Raw genomic sequence first — 23,265 nt, forward strand, 5'->3', positions numbered from 1 at the left:
ACTGTTATAGGGTGAAAAATACGGTATCATGTAGACTATGTGAATACAAGGCTCTTACTAATGTATTGTGATTATCCATATTGCTTCCTTTGCTGGCTGGATTCATTTTTCCATCACATTATACACTGCTTGTTTCCCTGTTTACGACCACCCTGCAATCTAGCAGCGATTGTTTTGCTTGCACAATATAGGAAAAAGCATAATTTTTTTTTTTAAATGTGTATGATTTGGATATGTTGGTGGTCATTTAGCGCTTCGAATTTGTATATATATTTTTTTTCTCTTTTATGCTTTGACATAGTAAATTATAATGATTTGTATTGCAATGTGAGCTTCACTTTACTTGTCCAAAGCACTAAAGAAAAATATGGCTTCTGCTTTCTTTCTTACAGTGGTGACGATAACATTAATGGGACCTTGCCAACGTACAAAAGGATGCAAGATGAGGAGCCGCCTCAGAAGAAATCAGCAGGTGAGTAGACCTTGTCTGCTGGGACAGATTATTTTTGTTTTGTTTTTGTTGCAGGACTATTTTTTTTTTTTTTTTTTTGCCAGTAGCACCATTTTGGAATACTTGCTAAATTATTGATTGAAGGGAACTGGTCACCATGAACGTGCAGTATAATCTACAGGAAGCATGTTATAGAGCAGGAGGGGGTGAGCAGACTGATACTTTAGGTTTATGGTGGAAGATTCATCAAAACCTGTAATTTATTTAAACCTCTGCTCATTCTGACCTTTTTGGAGTCATGTGGGCGGTCCTAATCAGTGATTGACAGCTGTCTCTGTATGCCTAAGCCTATAGAGAGCGCTGTAAGTAAGTAGGAGGGCCCACGTGGCTCCTAAACATTACATGATGATTGCATAGTGTGGGTCGTTACGGATGCAGTGATACTAAATATGTGGGGGAGATTTTATCTTTGCAAAGGTTTTTTTATTTAAAAAAAAAGAAATTTGTACACTATTTTTTTTTTTTTTTTTTTTTTTTTTTTTTTAAACCATTCAAGAGGGGACTATAATAGGCAATCTTTTGATCACTTCTAAAATATACTGCACTGTTCATGCAGTGCAATGTATTTTAATGTCAGTGCAGTACTGATATTAACGGACATGCAAAAGGCAGACCTGGGGCCTTCCCTAGGCCCTGCCCTACCAGCACTGACCTCAGCACCCTACCATCTCATTTTCAGTGTGCTGATGGGAGACAGAGGAAATCCACTCCCTCTTTAACTGCTTACATGTCATAGGCACTATTGCCCGCAGCATGTAAGGGGTTTAACGACGCAAATCGGGGCTCCTGCTGGTTCCGGGCTGTTAGAGTAGGAGTGCGGCTGTTATGTTACAGCCCTGCCAATGATCTCCGCTGCAAGGGAGACCCATGCAGTATTTAGGCCACTGTCAAAAGCCAGCGGTCCAGCCTAAGGTATTAAAAAAAACTTTATTTAACTTGTTTTTTTAAGTCCCACCAGGGGACTTAACAATTTGATTTGCTGATTTCTTATATAATGCTTTGTTATACTTGGTAAACCAAAGCATTTCTGCCTGTCGGTAATTAACAAGCAATCTGTTAGGCTGCGGCTTTGGCATATAGCCATTGAAGCCCAAATGTTTTTGATAGTACCCCGTTTGATGTGGCAACTTTTTGGCATCCTTTGATCCAGTCATATTTGTGTTGATGGGGTGACAGATGTGTACCCACCCAGGCAATGCAGTCATTTTGGACCTGGGCATCTAAGTCTTTGGACAGCTAAGATCTGAGTTATCTCTATTGCCAGCAGTTTCAAGTGGTTTCGGCTGTATACTGCAGCCGTCACCCGCTGCCAATGCTGCAGGCACAGCTGTTGTACCCATGCCAGTCACTGGATGTAAATTTGCACCCATATGCGGAAATGCACCCCCCAGATCGGACATACAGTTACATCCATCAGCGTGAATGGGTGTGCAGTTGGGTTGCCACCAGTGGTTACACTACCGGACGGGTTGTATCTGGTGGAAAAGCATGGCTGTGTTTCGTGAAGAACTTCCTAGGCCAGTGCCAAATTTGTTCGATGGTTTTAGTGCGGCCAAGGAGATTCCACCTCTCATTTTACATTAAAGCTGCTGTCCATGTGCCCTATGCCTAGGCCTTGATATAATGTATGTACTGGTTTTCTGCTTTATAATGGATAGTGACGTTTGAAGAGAAGAGGAAGGAGAACATGGAGAAAGGTAACCTTGAGCTGGAGAAGAGGCGCCAGGTTCTACAGGAGCAGCAGCAAAGGGAGGCCGAGAGGAAGGCACAGAAGGAAAGGGAAGAGCAGGAGCGCCGGGAGCGGGAGCGCCAAGAGCAGGAACGTAGGAGACAGCTGGAAATGGAGAGGCGCATGGAGCAGCAGCGGGAGCTGGAGCGGCAGAGAGAGGAGGAGAAGAGGAAGGAAATAGAGAGGAGAGAGGTAGCTATCTTGTTATCTCTGGGGTGGATCTCACATGCTGTATTTGTCATGGTCATTTGTCATTTTTTACTATCTTTACCATAGGCCGCAAAGCAAGAACTGGAGCGACAGAGACAGCAAGAGCTGGAGAGGATCCGACGTCAAGAGCTTTTCAACAAGAGAAATAGAGAACAGGAGGAAATTGTGAAGCTGAAGTCCAAGAAGAAGAGCCTGCAGTTAGAACTGGAAGCGCTGGTAAGAATCCTGTCACCAGGAACATGTACAGGACTCGAAATTGTGCCTGCTGCTCAGCTAGGGCTTTGTACCCCATAATTTACTGGTAAGTGCAGCTTTACCCATTGCACCTCACAAGCCAGCGTGTTGGAAATATTACTAAACATTAGCCCTGTATGCATACATGTGCATCACTAAATCTTAATGCACTTCTGAACACCATTGTTGTATATAAAACCTAAATCTGCATGACAACTTTTGTAAATACGTTTAGTATCTTTTGGTTACTACCTACTTACATTACTTATCCTCATTTTGATCCTGTATTATACTCCAGAGCTGCGCTCACTATTCTGCTGGTGCAGTCACTGTGCACACACATTACATTACTTATCCTCATTTTCATCCTGTATTATACTGCAGAGCTGCGCTCACTATTCTGCTGGTGCAGTCACTGTGCACACATATTACATTACTGATCCAGAGTTACATCCTGTTTTATACTCCAGAGCTGCACTGACTATTCTGCTAGTGGAGACACTGTGTACATACATTATTATCCTGTACTGATCCTGAGTTACATCCTGTATTATACTTCAGAGCTGCACTCACTATTCTGCTGGTGGAGTTGAACACACCTTATCCTGTGTTGATCCTGAGTTACAATCCTGTAACAATAATGCAGGTTGTTACAGAGTTCCTATAATGAACAGGGGCAGTCAGTTTTTCCTACATTAGATTTTTTTTTTTGTAGTTCCTGGTATAAAGACTACGTCTCCCAGAAAGCTTTGTGGCAGCATTGAGACATCAAGGATCTCAGCTCAGAGTTAGAGAGAGTTTTGAATGCACTCTGGACTGTAATAACGGCTGTAATTAGGAAATCATCTACGCAGTGCAGATATCTTGCGATGGAGACTAATATTTAAATGGTTCTCATGAAAATAACCACAGAATATATTTATTAGGTCATATTAAAGGCATCGTTAAAGGGGTTTTCTGGGAAGAACTAACTTTTAAGTGGTGCCCACAGCCTTACCTGCTCCCTGCTGCTCTGGTCTGAACGCCAGCTCCTCTGTCCATCTTCTTGTCCGTGGCTCGTTTACTTCCTTCTGGGCATGGGCATCTGCTCTGCTAAAGCCAATGACTGTCTATAGTGGTGACAAGTCCACACTTTACGTGTCACTGCTGAAGCCAGTGGTTGGCTGCAGCAGATCAGGTGCCCTTACCCGGAAGGATGTAAACGAGCTACGGACAAGAAGATGGACAAACGTTAGCCAGCATGCAGTACTGGACCAGCGGGGAGCAGATAAGTATGAATCTTTGAATCACTTAAAGGGGTTATGTCATGATTAACCACTTACCGCTACTGTAACGCCGAAAGGCGTCATCTCTGCGGCTCCCCCAGGCTACGCTAACGCCGATTGGCGTCATCTCGCGTGAGCCGAGATTTCCTGTGAACGCGCGCACACAGGAGCGCGCGTTCACAGGAACGCATAGTGCACAAGTTCTTCTGCAGCCTGCCGGCCGCGATCATTCGCTGGCAGGCTGTAGATTTTTGAATGGACGAATGAAATGCTTATATCAGACGCTATTTTGAAAATAGCGTCTGATATAACTGCTGCCTGGTCCTCTGGTGGTCCCTTTCGCTTGGATCGACCACCAGAGGACACAGGCAGCTCAGTAAGTAGCACCAAATCACCACACTACACATTAGACATTACCCTGTCATTTATTTAACCCCTTATTTAGCACCTGATCGCCCATATTAGACTCCCTGATCACCCTGATCACCCCCTTGTCACCCCCCTGTCACTGATCACCCCCCCTGTAAGGGTCCCTTATCACCGCCAGTTAGTTAGCCACTTGTTAGGTAGTTTAGCGCCCACCGCACCGCAGTCACCGATTAGTCGCTGATTAGCGTCATCGCTGTCGCTAATCAGCACTAGTACTATATAGTATCTGTAAGTGATCAATACTGATCGCAATCAGATCTATATAAGTACATTAGGGTCACCTTAGGTTCTACAAAAAACGCAGTGTTCGCCCGATCAGGCCTGATCTTGTGCCCACACTTGCGTTCAGTCCGCCCCACCGCAGTGACAGAATAATTTTTTTCTGATCACTGCAAAAACACCGTAAAATCGCTGCGCCGCTATAAAGATCACTTTTGAGCTTTTTGGATCTTTATTAGCGGTCGCAGCTTTACTTCGCAAGCACTCCTTTTTACTAGGTAGGTTTGCTCTTTTTCCTGGGTAGTCTCAGAGGAATACCCCCTAAATTTAGTGAACCCAAAATGTCAAACAAGGGGTATTCCGCTGAAGAGGCCTACAGGATTCTGGCCCTGATGGATGAAAGCGATGGGGACGACTCACCCGCTGAATCCAGTGGTTCAGAATATGAACCTGTAGACAGCAGTGGCACTCTAACCGCTAGTGAGGATGACGAGGTAGAGGTCCCTGCTACGGCCAGACGTACCCGATCCCATGTCAGGGTTCTGCCTACCCTGCATGATGACCCTCATTTGCAGCAGAGTGGTGCTGGCGCTGATCTTGTTTATGGTGCGGCATACACCAGCAGCGCAGCACATCCTGGACCTTCTACCAGCACTGCCGTATTCCCTGGTGAAGTGGCGAGCACCAGAAGGGCAGTTCCAGCTGGTACGGTGGCACGTGCAGTAACTCCCCTGTCGCAGCCACCGCGTTCACAGGCCCGTAGAACCCTTAGTCTCCCAGAGGTGCTGGCAAATCCCAATTGGCACTCCCCTGCTTCCGCCGCACCCGTATTGCCCCCTTTCACCGCCCAGTCTGGAGTTCGCGTGGAGACGGCTCATTTAGGATCGGCCCTTCAGTTTTTTGAGCTGTTCTTCACCGCGGATCTCTATGACCTAGTTGTGGCAGAAACCAACCGCTACGCCACACAGTTTATTACCGCCAATCCGGAAAGCTTCTATGCCCAGCCTTTCCGGTGGAAACCAGTCACCGTTTCCGAGTTAAAAAAATTTTTGGGCCTTCTCCTCAGCATGGGTCTAACAAAAAAAAATGTATTGCGGTCATATTGGTCTAAAGACCCAATACATTACATGCCCATGTTCTCTGCTGCAATGTCTAGGGCACGTTTTGAGGCCATCATGCGCTTTATGCATTTTACGGACAATAGCACCTGTCATCCAAGAGGCCACCCTGCTTATGACCGGCTCCATAAAATTCGGCCCCTCATAGACCATTTGTCATCCAGATTTGCAGATGCGTATACCCCTAATCAAAACATCTGCATAGACGAGTCCCTAGTACATTTTACCGGGCGCCTTGGCATAAAACAGTACATCCCCAGCAAGCGCGCCCGTTATGGGGTCAAACTGTATAAGCTCTGTGAAAGGGCCACAGGCTATACATATCGTTTTAGGGTCTATGAGGGAAAAGACTCAAAACTGGAGCCGGTCGGATGTCCTGACTACCTGGGGAGCAGTGGCAAGATTGTTTGGGACTTGGTGTCACCCTTACTCCACAAGGGGTACCACTTATACGTGGACAATTTTTACTCAAGCGTGGCCCTCTTTCGGCACTTACATCTAGTCGGAATTCAATGCTGTGGCACCGCGCGACCTAGTCGCCGGGGCTTCCCCCAACGGCTCGTTAGTACCCGACTAGCACGGGGGGAGAGGGCTGCCTTGTGTGACCAAGGACTGCTCGCGGTGAAGTGGAGGGACAAGAGGGACGTTTACCTTCTGTCCACCATTCACGCAGACACGACTGTCCAAATTGAACGGGCAACTGGAGTCATTGTGAAACCCCTCTCTGTCCATGACTATAACCTTCACATGGGAGGGGTGGACTTCAATGACCAGATGTTGGCTCCCTATTTAGTTTCCCGACGCACCAGACGCTGGTATAAAAAGGTGTCTGTATATTTAATTCAATTGGCGATGTATAATAGTTTTGTTCTCTACAGTAAGGCTGGGAGAACAGGATCCTTCCTAAAATTCCAGGAAGAGATCATTTCGGAACTCCTGTATCCAGGAGGGTCCGTGCCCCAAGGCCCTGATGTAGTGAGCCGGCTACATGGCAGACACTTCCCGTCTGTCTATCCTGGTACCCCAACTCAACGTTCCCCAAGAAAAAGATGTCGTGTCTGCAGCAGGGCTGGAATAAGGCGTGACACCACCGTTTTTTGTCCTGACTGTCCTGACCAGCCTGCCCTATGCATAGGGGAGTGTTTCCGCAAGTTCCACACTCAGGTACACTATTAGTGTAGGGATCGCGTGACACAGGACAGGCACACAGGGCTATTAGGGCCCTTTCACACAGAGCTGCCACAAACCTCTCCTTTCACCTGGGACAAAGTGCATAACGTACTTCGCCACATCTTTGGGCGATTTGCGCTTTGCACATTGTCCCATGGGGAAGGAGAGGTTTGTCCTATAAAGGTAACAAAACAAAAAAAAAATCACCGGTAAGCAAAAAAGTTATTGTTCTGTTTCAAAAGTTTATAAAAGTTAATGTTAATAAATTTATTGCGTTGCGGCCTGTTTTTTTTTTTTGTTTGTTTTTTTACCTTCTAGGTGGACCATGCGATCGACTAGCTGCAGCACTGATGTGCATTCGGACAGAAGCATTGCGCTGCTGTCAGATTACACGCAAGTCGGTGTATGCGGCGCTGCAAGACGAGATTTCTCCTCTGCAGTAAGAGATACGTTTGCCGAGGCATATGAGCTGAGGAGGTGGCGGTGTTCATATACTTTGGCAAACACTTTGTATATATAAAAAAAATTAAAAAATCCCGGCAATGATTTATTCATCCACATCGATTGATGTGAATGGATAAATCTGGTTTGCCAGGGCATACGAGCTGAGTGGGTTTGGATGTTGGGCGGAGCTCCTATGTCCTGGCAGACGCCTTTCCCCTCCTTTTTCTTTTTTTGGCAGAGATTTTTCCATCCACATTGATCGATGCGAATGAAGAAATCTGTGCCGTTCATTTTTTCTTTCAGCCCAGAGGCTGAACGGAAAAAAAAAATCTCATTACCCGTATGCTCAATATAAGGAGAATAGCAGAAACTCCTAATGCTGGTCATACATGTAATGATTGCGGAGACCCTCAAATGCCAGGGCAGTACAAACACCCCACAAATGACCCCATTTTGGAAAGAAGACACCCCAAGGTATTCGCTGAGGGGCATATTGAGTCCAGGAAAGATTGAAATTTTTGTCCCAAGTTAGCGGAAAGGGAGACTTTGTGAGAAAAAACGAAAAAAATCAATTTCCGCTAACTTGTGCCAAAAAAAAAAAAATTCTTTGAACTCACCATGCCCCTCATTGAATACCTTGGGGTGTCTTCTTTCCAAAATGGGGTCACATGTGGGGTATTTATACTGCCCTGGCATTTTAGGGGCCGTAAAGCGTGAGAAGAAGTCTGGGATCCAAATGTCTAAAAATGCCCTCCTAAAAGGAATGTGGGCCCCTTTGCGCATCTAGGCTGCAAAAAAGTGTCACACATGGGGTATCTCCGTTCTCAGGAGAAGTTGGGGAATGTGTTTTGGGGTGTCATTTTACATATACCCATGCTGGGTGAGAGAAATATCTTGGCAAAAGACAACTTTGTATAAAAAAAATGGGAAAAGTTGTCTTTTGCCAAGATATTTCTCTCACCCAGCATGGGTATATGTAAAATGACACCCCAAAACACATTCCCCAACTTCTCCTGAGAACGGAGATACCACATGTGTGACACTTTTTTGCAGCCTAGGTGGGCAAAGGTGCCCACATTCCAAAGAGCACCTTTCGGATTTCACAGGTCATTTACCTACTTACCACACATTTGGGCCCCTAGAATGCCAGGGCAGTATAACTACCCCACAAGTGACCCCATTTTGGAAAGAAGACACCCCAAGGTATTCCGTGAGGGGCATGGCGAGTTCCTAGAATTTTTTTTTTTTTGTCACAAGTTAGTGGAAAATGATGATTTTTTTTTTTTTTTTTTTCCATACAAAGTCTCATATTCCACTAACTTGTGACAAAAAATAAAAACTTCCATGAACTCACTATGCCCATCAGCAAATACCTTGGGGTCTCTTCTTTCCAAAATGGGGTCACTTTTGGGGTAGTTATACTGCCCTGGCATTCTAGGGGCCCAAATGTGTGGTAAGGAGTTTGAAATCAAATTCAGTAAAAAATGACCTGTGAAATCCGAAAGGTGCTCTTTGGAATATGGGCCCCTTTGCCCACCTAGGCTGCAAAAAAGTGTCACACATCTGGTATCTCTGTATTCAGGAGAAGTTGAGGAATGTGTTTTGGGGTGTCTTTTTACATATACCCATGCTGGGTGAGATAAATATCTTGGTCAAATGCCAACTTTGTATAAAAAAAATGGGAAAAGTTGTCTTTTGCCAAGATATTTATCTCACCCAGCATGGGTATATGTAAAATGACACCCCAAAACATATTCCCCACCTTCTCCTGAGTACGGAGATACCAGATGTGTGACACTTTTTTGCAGCCTAGGTGGGCAAAGGGGCCCATATTCCAAAGAGCACCTTTCGGATTTCACAGGTCATTTTTTACTGAATTTGATTTCAAACTCCTTACCACACATTTGGGCCCCTAGAATGCCAGGGCAGTATAACTACCCCACAAGTGACCCCATTTTGGAAAGAAGAGACCCCAAGGTATTTCGTGATGGGCATAGTGAGTTCATAGAACTTTTTATTTTTTGTCACAAGTTAGTGGAATATGAGACTTTGTAAGAAAAAAAAAAAAAAAAAAAAAATCATCATTTTCCACTAACTTGTGACAAAAAATAAAAAATTCTAGGAACTCGCCATGCCCCTCATGGAATACCTTGGGGTGTCTTCTTTCCAAAATGGGGTCACTTGTGGGGTAGTTATACTGCCCTGGAATTCTAGGGGCCCAAATGTGTGGTAACAAGTTTGAAATCAAAATGTGTAAAAAATGCCCTGTGAAATCCGAAAGGTGCTCTTTGGAATGTGGGCCCCTTTGCCCACCTAGGCTGCAAAAAAGTGTCACACATCTGGTATCTCCGTACTCGGGAGAAGTTGGGGAATGTGTTTTGGGGTGTCATTTTACATATACCCATGCTGGGTGAGAGAAATATCTTGGCAAAAGACAACTTTTCCCATTTTTTTATACAAAGTTGGCATTTGGCCAAGATATTTCTCTCACCCAGCATGGGTATATGTAAAATGACACCCCAAAACACATTCCCCAACTTCTCCTGAATACGGAGATACCAGATGTGTGACACTTTTTTGCAGCCTAGGTGGGCAAAGGGGCCCATATTCCAAAGAGCACCTTTCGGATTTCACTGGTCATTTTTTACAGAATTTGATTTCAAACTCCTTACCACACATTTGGGCCCCTAGAATGCCAGGGCAGTATAACTACCCCACAAGTGACCCCATTTTGGAAAGAAGAGACCCCAAGGTATTTCGTGATGGGCATAGTGAGTTCATAGAACTTTTTATTTTTTGTCACAAGTTAGTGGAATATGAGACTTTGTAAGAAAAAAAAAAAAAAAAAAAAAAATCATCATTTTCCGCTAACTTGTGACAAAAAAAAAAAAGTTCTATGAACTCACTATGCCCATCAGCGAATACCTTAGGGTGTCTACTTTCCGAAATGGGGTCATTTGTGGGGTGTTTGTACTGTCTGGCCATTGTAGAACCTCAGGAAACATGACAGGTGCTCAGAAAGTCAGAGCGGCTTCAAAAAGCGGAAATTCACATTTTTGTACCATAGTTTGTAAACGCTATAACTTTTACCCAAACCATTTTTTTTTTACCCAAACATTTTTTTTTTATCAAAGACATGTAGAACAATAAATTTAGAGCAAAATTTACATATGGATGTCGTTTTTTTTTGCAAAATTTTACAACTGAAAGTGAAAAATGTCATTTTTTTGCAAAAAAATCGTTAAATTTCGATTAATAACAAAAAAAGTAAAAATGTCAGCAGCAATGAAATACCACCAAATGAAAGCTCTATTAGTGAGAAGAAAAGGAGGTAAAATTCATTTGGGTGGTAAGTTGCATGACCGAGCAATAAACCGCTAAAGTTGTGGAGTGCCGATTTGTAAAAAAGGGCCTGGTCTTTAGGGGGGTATAAACCTGTGGTCCTTAAGTGGTTAATGAAAATCAGACATCATATAGGACATGACCGTCTCTTTCTAACAAAGCTAGAACCAGCCCTGGACCGCACATGGGTCCAGAGATCTCCTCTCTAGTTGCTCTGCTAGATTTAAATCAAGCTGGCAGCTCAGGTGGCGTGTCCTTTCTGCTGCAGTTCAACGGGCGTGTCCTTTCTGCTGCAGTTCAACGGGCGTGTCCTTTCTGCTGCAGTTCAACGGGCGTGTCCTTTCTGCTGCAGTTCAACGGGCGTGCCCTTTCTGCTGCAGTTCAACGGGCGTGCCCTTTCTGCTGCAGTTCAACGGGCGTGCCCTTTCTGCTGCAGTTCAACGGGCGTGTCCTTTCTGCTGCAGTTCAATGGGCGTGTCCTTTCTGCTGCAGTTCAACGGGCGTGTCCTTTCGGCGGCAGTTCAACGGGCGTGTCCGTATATTTTTTGTGGGACAACCACTTTAAACAGTTATTCCCAGAAAACCCCTTTAAAGGTTCTTTCGACCTTCAGGGAGCTTTGGTTTGAAATGGTTTGTTTTGTCGCATTTCTTAGGAGGGGAAACATCAACAGATTACCCTGAAAGTTCAAGATGTCCGGAATAGGAAGCAAATGAAGAAAAATGAGCTGAACGCCATCGACAAGAAGTGTGATTTGGGAGTCGGTGACATCAGACAGCTCCAGCAGCAGCTCCAGGTAAAGGGCAGAAATCCATACCTCTGACGCAGGTGTGAACGCAAGCCGCCGGTTGAGATCCACCTTGACATATGTCTAGCCTAGACATCGTTGCCTTGTGATTGCTACAGGTGTGACCACCTCCTCGTGTACTGTGCTTGGTATTACAGAGCTGTCCCATTCACGTGGTGGAGGGGTGCAGCTTCTTCGTTCTTGTGATCGGCTTTGTCCCTGCACAGTCTGGTACTGATCATTTCGTGCTGACAGTCTCAGACTATGTAGGTACGCACATCTTTGACAAGGGACATGGTAACACCTAGTTATCAACTTATTCATAAATTTATAGCAGGAATAATAGAGGTATGTCACAACATACAGTTATAAGAGTAGATGCTCCAGAATTCTTATTACATGGGAAATGAAAGGGGTTACTAAAACAGACATGTCAGCAGAGGTGACGGGTTCTCTTTAAAGGCTATGGTTAACGCTAGGGCAATTTATTTTATTGCATGTATTTTGGGCTAAAAGCAGTTTTTGTGTTTTGTTTTTTTTAAATGAAAAATTCTGTACAGTATTCTAATATATTGCATGCTGCAGAATGCTATTCTCCGTGAAATAAAATCTATAGGGGCTGATGGTTTGCTCTCCAGCTGCTCCTATGATCTCCTTTAGGGCTCATTCACACGACCGTATGAATGAGTCCGCATCCTTTCAGCAATTTTGCTGAATGCGTGCAGCCCCATTCACTTCAATACGGCCGTAAAAGATCCGGACAGCACACAGTGCGCTGTCTGCATCCGTAGTTCCGTTCCGTGGCCCCACAAGAAATATAGAGCATGTCCTATCATATTGGCAGCCATGTGCGGTCCACAAATTGCGGAACGCACACGGGCCGGTATCTGTGTTTTGCGGATTCACAATTTGCAGACCACAAAACACTACGGTTGTGTGAATGCGCCCTAACTGTGATCAAATTGAAGTTGATCAACTATAATTTGATCGGAAGTAACCTCAGATCCAGTGTCAGCCTGAATGATGGGATTTCACTTTGAATGACAGTCCGCAGCCTGCTAGTTATTGTAGTACATACAAAAAAAAATAATAGCATTTAATACAAAGCAATTACAGAAATAATTTTTTCGACAATATATTGATAATATAATAAAGAAAAATCACCCCAAATGTGTCCATTTCCTTAATATGTTGAATTGGACATCAAAACAGGTACGTTTTGAAGGTTGAAGGAAGAATCATTGATCTTGTGGATATTACATCCTTTACTGTAAATTAAAGGGACATCAGAAGTTACTAATGAGTTCCCTTATCAGATGAAACCTGAAGAATACAGACTGAGTGCAGATTTTTTATATTTATATAATTTTTTTAATACCTCAGCTGTTGCAGAACCTCTTTCTGAAGAGTCCACTGTTCAGTGATATGGAATGCCATCATAAAGGATTTATGGTTTTATTTTATGATGATCTGCAGAAGCTTAGGAGTGTATTTATTATGAGGTTCTGCAACATCTGAGGTGTGTATTCTGAGGTTCTGCAGCAGCTGAGTTGTGTATTAGGAGGTTCTGCAGCAGCTGAGGTGTATATAACAAGGTTCTGCAGCAGCTGTGGCACTGTGGTGCTGTATAATACTGAATCTGCTGGAGAATATCTTCTTAAATAGAGGGGGAGATCTAAACGTCAGTCAAACACTGGTTTAGGGGAACGATCTTCCTGATAAAGTGATCTGTGACCGACTGCCACTGCAGGAAGAGATAAGCAGCGCCTGTGTACCCCACTGGTCTCTGTATAATGATCAGGTTCTAGGACGTGCTGATTATACAGATATTATTACAGACGTGACAATGGAAAATTAACATTAATGTGTTTTATAGAAATATAATTTTTACTTTACGATACTAACCGACACACAAAAATTCTGATACAATAAGATATACTTTATTATAAGCAATGAAAACGTGGAATTTATATTTCATGTAATAGATTTACTAATGACCAGAAAAAATAAGTATAGAAACTATATAATTCTTTACATGTGGTCAGCTATATTATCCCAAATTATACTGGAGAATTTCCTGCATGGCATTCCCAGTATCCGAGTGGACCTTGTGATTTCCAGTAGACCTGTATAAGACAGTGAGCATGTTCAGGATTAGGCAAGCGTGGCTGCTTTCTTCCTAAAACAGCACCACATCAGTACACAGGTTGTGTGTGGTATTACAGCTCATCTCCATGCACTTCAATGGAGCTGATCGGCGATACCAGACACAACTCATGCTTTAGGTGACAACTCTGCATAATTTGGTTGCTCTGAATTTGCTGTCATTTTTTTTTTCTAATTTTTGACCTTCTGTGACTTGTGTTTTAGGAATATCAGAATAAGCTGAGCAGTCTGCACCCCGAGAAGCAAGCACTGAACGAGAAGATAAAGCAGATTCAGCTGATAAAATCCCCTGGTAAGTGACTTTCCTACCTGAGTTTTGCCCAGAATGTGGACCTGTGAGAGGTTAGTGACCTATCTGGAGATGCTTCCTCTAACCCAGGGTTATATTCTCTGACAGATAACGTAGGCTCTAGTCTGCTTGGCATTCAGAAGAAAAATATGGAGAAGGACGGGTTGTGTCAGAGGCTTCGGGAGCAGCTGGACGCCCTGGAGAAAGAGACCTCTGCAAAGTTATCAGAGATGGACACGTTCAGCAACCAGCTCAAGGTGGGGAAGAACGCGAAGCGCTGTAGACACACAGTCAGGTGGCGGACACACAGATTTTATTCTATTATTTTCTTTCATTTAGTGGAAACAAATTAATGCTTAATTTTACTCAGATCTTACTTTCAGAGGATTCAGATCTTCCCAAGGCAGACAGGTTTTTCACGCGTCCTCACCACCCGGCAGGCAGACTGACTCCTCACTGGCCCTCCTCCAAGGCAGGCAGACTCCTGGTGGGCCTTCATGTAAGGCAGGCCCACCCTCCAAGACCACTTCTCAGGGGGCCTCCCTAGTGTTGCACGAACTTGTGTTTTCAAGTTCGGCGTACAATGTTCGGTTTATCTAAGAATTCCGTTATGGATTCCGCTGCCACGAACCGGAATTCTTAGATAACCCGAACCTTGTATGTCGAACTTAAAAACACAAGTTTGCTCATCACTAGTGCTCCCCACTAGGTAGCCAGGCTTCTTGCAGTTCCTCAAGTAGGCAAAATCTTCATCGGCCCATCCCCCAAAGCAGGCAGACTCTATCCCCAGAACATGTAAACTCCTTCCAAGGCCTCCCCGCATGGCAGACAGACTCCTTATGGTACTTACCCTCTCCAAGCTCAGCCAACTCCTCATGGGCCGTCCCCTTGTATGCAACAGGAAATAACATTTTCCCCTTGATTTATCCAGCGGTGGCTTAAAGTGTAGGCCAAGTATTATATTCATAGGGAGAAGTTGTGAAGTGTTTGACGTACCTGTGGTCTTCGTGCTTCCCAGCAGCCCCAGAAGCGGAATCCCCAGTACTTACCATGCCTTCTCTGCCTTATCTTGCAGTGTGAGAATATGGATGACTCTGTTCTGCAGTGCCTTATGTTTCTCCTCAGCTGTCTCAGCAATCTCTTCCTCTTGCTTAAGGTTATTTCAATTTCCATGTCTCCTTCTCCTGTCGTTCTGTCACTTTCATTCTCTCCCTTGTATTTTCATTTCTCGCTTTCCATTTCTCGTATGAATGTGCTCATTTTTGGATGGGGAGGCCCAGGTGAGTAGAAAGGAGAGGTCTAGGGGGCTCGTCAGCTTTCCTTCAGTGTACAGGTGCATCATGATGTTCTGCAGAAGACATGACATTTACTGTTTCCTTCATTGCATGTGTGCAAAAGCCTTAGTGCCATCCTTTGTTCTGCCGAGACTTGGAGTAGATCCGTTAAAATGTCCGCAAAGTTGGAATGTGCCCTATATATGTGTAATAGATTTCAAGGCTTTAGGATCTTAAAGGGGTTGTCCACTTTTTTACAACTAATGACCTATCTTCGGGATAGGTCTTCAATATCAGATCGGCGAGTGGCCGGCTTCATCTGTTCAAGTGAATAGGACGGAGCTCCCCCATAGAAGTGAATGGGGACGCCATACTTGTAATTACACCGCTCCAATTGCTGCGGCAAGCAGGTAAACAGCGCAGAGAAGGCAGGGCTCATACAAGCGCTGTCTTCTCTTCAAACAGCTGGAGTCGGACCCCCGCCGATCTGGTATTGATGATATTGATATAGGATATCAACTGTAAAAAGCGGACAGCCCCTTTAAATATGTAAAATTTGTGGGTTTCTCGGGATTTACACATTGATGACCAACAAAATAAACAGTAAGTACATAGGTAGAGAAAACTGGTGGCCAGAGCCCAGCATTAGATTGTGACTTGCCAGGTAAGTATATACACGGGGCACAAGATTTTTTAACTTCATCTTTAAAGGCTTTCAACTTCATCTTAAAAGGGTCTCACCCTTGGCCCCCCGCGGACGGTTTGCTGTTCAAACGGGGCGAGTGCTGTGGCCTCCTCACAGCTCAGTACATTGTATGGTGGCTGTGCTTCATCTTCTAGATTAATCCCATTGACTTCAATGGGAGTGTGCTGCATAAAGACATCACTGGCCTAGGAAGAGGGCAGAGCGCTCGCCCAGAACACCGCAGCACCTTTCAACAGCTAATCGGTGGGAGTGTCAGGAGTCGGACCCCCACCAATCTATTGATTACCTACTGAGCAAAAAATGGCAGCACCAGGAAAAGGATGAGGTGCAAAACCCAATGGAGCTAGACCAATGTCCAAAATATCAAAAAAAGGTAAATAGGCAGCACACTCCAAACTGAATAAAAATGAAAAATGTATTGACCCTGCGACGTTTGGGCTCAGACACTAGAGCCTTTCTCAAGCCCTTGAATCCATTTTTCATTTTTATTCAGTTTGGAGTGTGCTGCCTATTTACCTTTTTTGATGACCTACTGAGGATAGATCATAAATATTTGAGTTCTGGATGACCCCTTTAACTGCTCTTAGACCTCCCAGATCATTACATGTGGCCGCAGAAGAGGTCCGACATCCGGACTGCCCATAGAGAAGCCAGAGCCTGTATTTCACAGTCACTGCCTTCCTGATTGCTGTATCTGCAGTACACTCAGAATTGCTGAGAAACTGCTAATATGAAATTTTTTTTAGCTTTTTTCGGTGTTGCAGGGACAGTGGTGTAGCAAGACGTGCAAATCTTTTGAAAATGACCAGACGTGAAACTTGAAGCATTCTGGGCCCCACCACAAAATAAGGCCCCCTACTAATCATGTATGATACGGCTGTCTAGTGTAGCAGTGAGGGTGCAGCTCGCCACTCCCTTCCGCATTGCTCCACAGGCTGCATTTTCCAGATACTCACTGAATAGTCAAATAAACAGCGCCACCTAAGGACTAAAGTTGAGATTACACTTGTTTGAAAATGGGGTTGTGTTGTTTTTTTTTATACTCATCAGAATCAAATTGTCAGTAAAAATGAGTCCCATTTCTTAGTTCATGGCAGTGCCATAGTGTTTCTCTGTATGTTGGGTTCTTCATCTACACATACGCCGTCATGTCTGTGCATGCCACACAGCACGGCTCTCCATTGCCGCCGGATTTTGTGCTCCCCCTGCCCCCTTCCTTTTTTTTTTTTTTTTTTTATTATTGTCTCATGAAGTATTTTTGTCTTTTCCAGGAACTGAGAGAAAGTTACAGCAAACAGCAGGCCGCTCTCCACGAACTGCAGAAAATCAAGCAAGACAAGCTGAGGGACCTGGAGCGAAAGAAAGCGGAAATGGCCCAGAAAAAGAAGGAAGAGGAAGAAGCTGCAAGGTAACGTGTGTCTTCAGGTCTAGGGGCCCCCCACGATCACTAAAACGAGGGGGGAAATTGCTCAGCTGACCACTTTGCCTCTTCATTGCTGCTCCGTGCAGCACTCCTCAGAGAGAGAAGCAAGTGCAGTAAGCCTACAGACTTTGGCCTCATGCACACAGCCGCTGTGCGGCCATTCCGTGCATTGGGGACCGCAATTGCGGTCCCCAATACACGGGCAACATCCGAGCAGCGGGCTGGACCCATTCAACTTGAATGGGTCCGTGGTCTGTCTGCACCGTAAAAAAAATATGACATGTAATATTTATTTGTGGTGCGGAACAACGGAAAGAAACGCCACGGAAGCACTCCGTAGTGCTTCCGGTGTTCCGTTTCGTAGCTCCAATCCGCATCTCCGGAATTGCGGACCCATTCAAGTGAATGGGTCCGCATCTGTGATGCGGGGTGCACACAGCCGGCGGCCGTGAATTGCCGACCCGCCGTTTGCATGAGGTCTTTCTATGAATCCTTATAACACTCGCTCAAGAGCTGAGCAAAGCCAAACAGAAATTAAGAGGCACACTTTTACCTCTTCGTTTTAACGATTGGTATGGGTCTTGGTAGGGGGACTGCCACTTATGAAAACTTATGCCGTGAGCAGTTTGGGAAAACTATAGGTAGCTACCCTTTAAAGGTAATCTGTCACCTCATTCATGGGTGTCAAACCAAGGGAAGTGCATTATAGCACATTGTACATTTGTTATAGAAAGAGCTGCTTCCAATCTTCGCAAAAATAACTTTGATTGAAATGCAAATTAGGCTGCAGCATGATTCTCTGCTGTAGCAGCCCAAGCCCGCCTCTTGCTAGTGCCGGAGCCCGCCTCTCGACGAGTTCCCAGTGACGCCACTTGCACTATTATGTCCGCCCCCTCCTCTGAGATGTCACATTCTTGCCACAACCCCGCTAACCTGGTCCCGGTACTTCTCTTAGAGCTCTCACGCATTTGAAGAGCAGGAAACTGAGTGCCCTACTGAGGGCATCAGACGTAACTCCTTATCTGCGCATGCGCCGGGCCAGTCATAAGGAGCTGAGTCTGATGCCCTCAGTAGGGCGCAAGTGCAGTCTCCTGCTCTTCAAATGCGTGAGATTTCTACAAGAGGTACAGGGACCAGTCAGGCGCAGAGGAAGGGGGTGGACATAATGGTGCAAGGGGCATGACTGGGAAATTGTCGAGAGGTGGGCTTGGGCTGCTACAGCCGAGACTTAGAATTTCACAAGTATTTTTCTGAAGATTGCAAACAGCGCTTTCTATAAAAAAGGTATAGTTGTGATGAAGGTACAATGTGCTACAATGCAGTTCCCTTGGTTCGATACCGTTGAGCAAGGCGACAGATTTCCTTTAACCAGTAGCAATTGTCACCCTGGTAAATATGCATACTGGATCAGCCAAGGAAGTATGTTCACTGACATAGGGATAGGGGATAAGGGGCGGCATTTGATACCCATATATCCCCCAGGGAGCAATTGATTGAAGATGGGGAAAAAAGAAAAATTAAACTGCCCCCATTCACATGACAGCGCCACCTTTATGTTATAGTCCTGTGAAATCAATCATCTGTTTTGTTCTACAGGAAAGCCAAGCAGGAGAAAGAGAATCTATGGAAGGAGAGAGTGAAAAAGGAAGAGGAGGAGAAGCAGAGACGTCTGGAGGAAGAGAGGAGGAAGGAGCAGATGCTTCTGGAAAAACAACAGGCAGAGGAAGAAGCAGCTAGGATTAAGGAGCGGGAAGCGCAACAGCAGAAGATGGCAGAAGAGAGGCAACGGGAAGAGGATGAGAAGAGGAAGCGGACAGAGATACAAAGGGAGGCAGAGCAGAGGAGGAAACAGGAAGAGGAAAAACACAAGCAGGCACAGCTGAAGAAGGAAGCGGAGGAAAAAAGTAAAGAGGAGGAGAAGAGGCGGAAAGACAGCAGCAGGGAACCAGAGAAACGCTTCTCCAAACTCAACATAGACGAAAAGTTTGCAGACAAGCTCAAATCTATTGGGGGAAGACATGGCAGCATCGACAAAGGGAGAGATGGTAAAACTTCAGCGAGTGCCCCCTCATATCGCTAGTGATACAGCTATCAGCTGGCATAGATTTGAGCTTTAATTTACACCAGTGTATTGTGTAAATTACAGTAAATCTGTCTAGCCGTGGCCTGCCGTGCCCTCTCATGCTAAGCCCAACACACTTTTCTCTCCAACTTTTAAGACATCTGTGTTGGTCCCATGTTCATATGTGTCTGCATTGCTGAGAAAACTGAAGCTTTAATATATGCAAATCAGTCTCTAGGAGCAACGGGGGCGCCTCTGACAGCGCCTTATGTGTTGATGTTTTAACTGCCGGGCCCTGTCAATCAAAGTGGAGAGGGCGCCCCAGTTTCAGAGAAAGTTGAGCCTCTAGGTGTAATGGTAACGCCCCCGTTGCTCCTAGAGGCTCATTTGCATATAATAAAACATCATTTTTCTCAGCAATGCGGACACATATGTACATGGGACCAACACAGATGTCTTCAGCTGCCAAGCGCACATGGAACAGGTCAGCCAGTGTCATAGGTGCAAATCTGCTGACAGATGGCATTTAGAAATGGAGCAAACCATAGAAGTGAATGGGAGCGGTGGCCGCTGTGTTGTGTCACTCTGAAATTACTATAGCTTGCCTAACATGAAATAACCCGTAGTCACCTATTTCCTTATGTCCCGGTCACGGATGTTATGTTACATCATCCTGCAGAACTTGTAATGCAGCTTTGGTTGTGACTAGAGTAGAGGGCATGACGTATACATTTAAATAGTAACAGTACAATCCCAGTCTATTATGAGGAGTGTACTGAGGATGGCAGCCCCTAATACCATCTTTGCCTGTGTCATCAGGAGGGCTTAACTTTGTAACAAGCTCATGGGTCGTACTTTTCAGGTGCTGCTGCTGGAACCTCTGAGAACAGAAAGTCTTCGGTGTTTGTAAACTACACAGCTCTTTATCCTTTTGAGGCCAGAAATGCAGATGAGCTGAGTTTCAGTGCTGGCGATATCGTTCAGGTAAAGACGAGGTTTGGCTCCTGTTTCTCTTAGACTGCAGCACGTTTTGTACACTACATACTATCTAACTGTACCCTTTTCACTGGTTTATCCCCAAAAATTGGCCTTAAAAGGCTGTGGTTTATGCAAATTGACTCGAAAATGGGTATTTTTGGAAGAATGGACATTTCCAGTTGTACTGGAGTGAGGCTGAAAATGTCCCACTGGTTGAGATTCAAATTTGGGAGGTATTATATGGTTCCTTTAGGGCGCATATACACACTCCATGGAGAAGCTGATTGTCTGGGGGGAAAGTGTTCATTCCCAACATTCGGCTGCTCGTCAGTGGAGGTGAAGTGTTGCATTTACATGCAGTCATCGCCTCCACAGTATGAGGACGAGAGATCGCTGCTGCTATCGCTCGTCCCCATACAAAATCATTGCTCCTGGGCAGCAGAGGCTGTTTAGATTGCACAATCTGCTGCCCAGGAACGATGATTGAGTTGTTTCGCTCGTTCATCAGGTGATCCGCACCACCTTTACACGGGCTGATTATCAGGAACGAGTGTTCATAGGAGCGTTTGTTCTTGATAATCTGCACTCTATTCGGGCCAGATCGCATTCAATCTAGTAAATCTAATAATCTGGCACTTGCGGAATTGCATTGCACATTGCAGTTCTTTGCTGGCCGTACACAGTCTTTTCAGCCGAACCCACAGATGAGTGGGGGGCTCCCAAATAAATATTTCCTTTTGTTCTCTGAGGAGATCAACTGCTGTCAGAAGTGTCAGGCAGCTGCTCTTCCCATAGAATACATGTACCCGTTCAGCGGAGCTAAATGTGTAAGTGTATGGGGAAGCCAGGATGAGGTCAGGAGAGAGAGCTGTCGGCCCAGCAATCATTCAGCTGACAGCTGTTGAATGTGTATGGATGCCTTAAAGGGGTTGTCTCATCTCAGACAATGGGGACATATCGTTAGGATATTCCCCCATTGTCTTATAGGTGCGGGACCCACTGCTGGGATCCCGCACCTATATCGGAAACGGAGCCCGCAAAGGTGGTGGCTGGAGGACTCCAGTCCAACCACCACCAAGCGTGCTCCCCCCATAGAAGTGAATGGGATCGCACCGCACGTGACCGGCCACCGCTCCCATTCACTTCTATGGTCCCGACGGAAATAGCCAAGCCAGCGCTTGGCTATTTTCAGAGGCCCCATAGAAAATTAATGGAGGGCGGCTGCGCACGCGCAGTGTGCCTTCCAACGTGTTCGGGCTCCGTTCTCGACATGGATGCTGTGGGACCAGCACCTGTCAGACAATTGGGAAATATCCTAGCGATATGCCCCCATTTTATGTGATGAGACGACTCCTTTAAGAGCAAAGTGAACCACTAACCATGTCTGAGTACATGTCTATGATTGGGCCTAGGTTGCTAAGATTTGATGTACTCCTCTCTTCTCACCAGGTGGATGAAAATACTACTGGAGAGCCCGGTTGGCTGTACGGCTGTGTCCAGGGAAATGTCGGCTGGTTTCCTTCAAACTACACTGAAAAAGTGCCGGAGGCGGAGAAGTCAGCATCTCCGAAGAAGGCCTTGCTGCCACCAACCATATCTGTGTCATCTACCTCACCGCCTGCCAAGTAAGCAGCATTGAATTTGCCATTTATAGCATAGGGGCTGTAGTATTTTTATTAATTCAGCAATAGTTACAGGGGTTTTCTGTTTGATTGGTGGGCAATTAATTGCCTGAGCACACGCCACCTAACAGTGCAAAGTAGGGCTCCAGCGCTTCAGCGCGTGCCACATCCCCTTCATTGTTTACCCAGGTGCATGTTGGGTAGTGACTGTGCTTGGTACTGCAGCTCCATCCCATTTAATGTGGACCTGTCATGACATGTCTGTTTTAGGCTACTTTCACGCTTCAGTTACTGATCATACAACCGTCTGCTTCCATTATGAACGGATCTGGTTCTATTATCTGTAACATAGCCAAGACGGATCCGTCATGAACTCCATTGAAAGTCAATGGGGAACGGATCCGTTTTCTATTGTGTCAGAGAAAACTGATCCGTCCCCATTGACTTTATTGTGGGTCATGGTGGATCCGTCTTGCTCCGCATTCCCATGACTGAAAGAAAACCGCAGCTTGCTGCTCTCCGGTATGGGAACGCAACCAAATGGAACGGAATGCATGTTTTGTCCCTGTTGACGATGAATGGGGATAAATCGGAAGCGTTTTCTTCCACTATTCAGGGCTCCAGATGGCGACCAAAATCGTCGCCAATGCGACTTAGAATTTACAAATGGCAACAAGACTTTTTAGTCTTGTCGCCATTTGCGACTAGACCCGCGCGCCAATGGGAAGAGAGACAGGAGGAGGAGGAGGGGCTGTGGCCACTGCGCCACCAATGAAGATAACTGACCTGTTAATACAAATACAGGAGGCGGCTGCCGGAATCAAATAGCCGGCACCTGACCTCTATGACAGGGAGCTGAGATCCGCTGCAGTTAACCCTTCAGGTGCGGTACCTGTGGGGTTAACTGCAGCTGAATAGACTTTCAGCCTAGCAACAGTGAATAGACTTTCATCCTAGCAACCAAGCGTGAAAATCGCACCGCATCCGCATTTGCTTGAGGATGCTTGCGATTTTCACGCAGCCCCATTAACTTCTATGGGGCCTGCGTTGCGTGAAAAACGCACAACATAGAGCATGCTGCAATTTTCACGCAATGCACAAGTAATGCGTGAAAATCACCGCTCATGTGCACAGCCCCATAGAAGTGAATGGGTCCGGATTCAGTGCGGGTGCAATGCGTTTTTTTTGCGTGGTATTGAGTATCGCAATACTTTTTTATGGTGACGAAAGCGAATCAAAATTTTGGTATCAAAACAACCCTACGCCGATGTGATCGGCGTAGCGTTGTC

General features: G+C 45.4%; 1 protein-coding gene across 5 annotated transcripts in view; it reads left to right on the plus strand.

Annotated features, from left to right (window-relative positions):
• Positions 1–23,265, plus strand: part of ITSN2 (intersectin 2) — a 165,235-nt gene that overhangs the window by 85,410 nt on the left and 56,560 nt on the right. For all 5 annotated transcript variants that reach the window (XM_040427429.1, XM_040427431.1, XM_040427433.1 and 2 more), the window contains 10 exons: positions 393–472; positions 2,170–2,432; positions 2,517–2,666; positions 11,325–11,465; positions 13,827–13,914; positions 14,020–14,168; positions 17,163–17,299; positions 18,911–19,359; positions 20,239–20,360; positions 21,804–21,979. In XM_040427429.1, coding sequence (XP_040283363.1) covers positions 393–472; positions 2,170–2,432; positions 2,517–2,666; positions 11,325–11,465; positions 13,827–13,914; positions 14,020–14,168; positions 17,163–17,299; positions 18,911–19,359; positions 20,239–20,360; positions 21,804–21,979 — 1,755 coding nt within the window. The remainder of the gene's footprint in view (positions 1–392; positions 473–2,169; positions 2,433–2,516; positions 2,667–11,324; positions 11,466–13,826; positions 13,915–14,019; positions 14,169–17,162; positions 17,300–18,910; positions 19,360–20,238; positions 20,361–21,803; positions 21,980–23,265) is intronic.

Source organism: Bufo bufo, chromosome 4 (genome assembly GCF_905171765.1).
Source record: "Bufo bufo chromosome 4, aBufBuf1.1, whole genome shotgun sequence".
Classification (NCBI taxonomy): domain Eukaryota; kingdom Metazoa; phylum Chordata; class Amphibia; order Anura; family Bufonidae; genus Bufo; species Bufo bufo.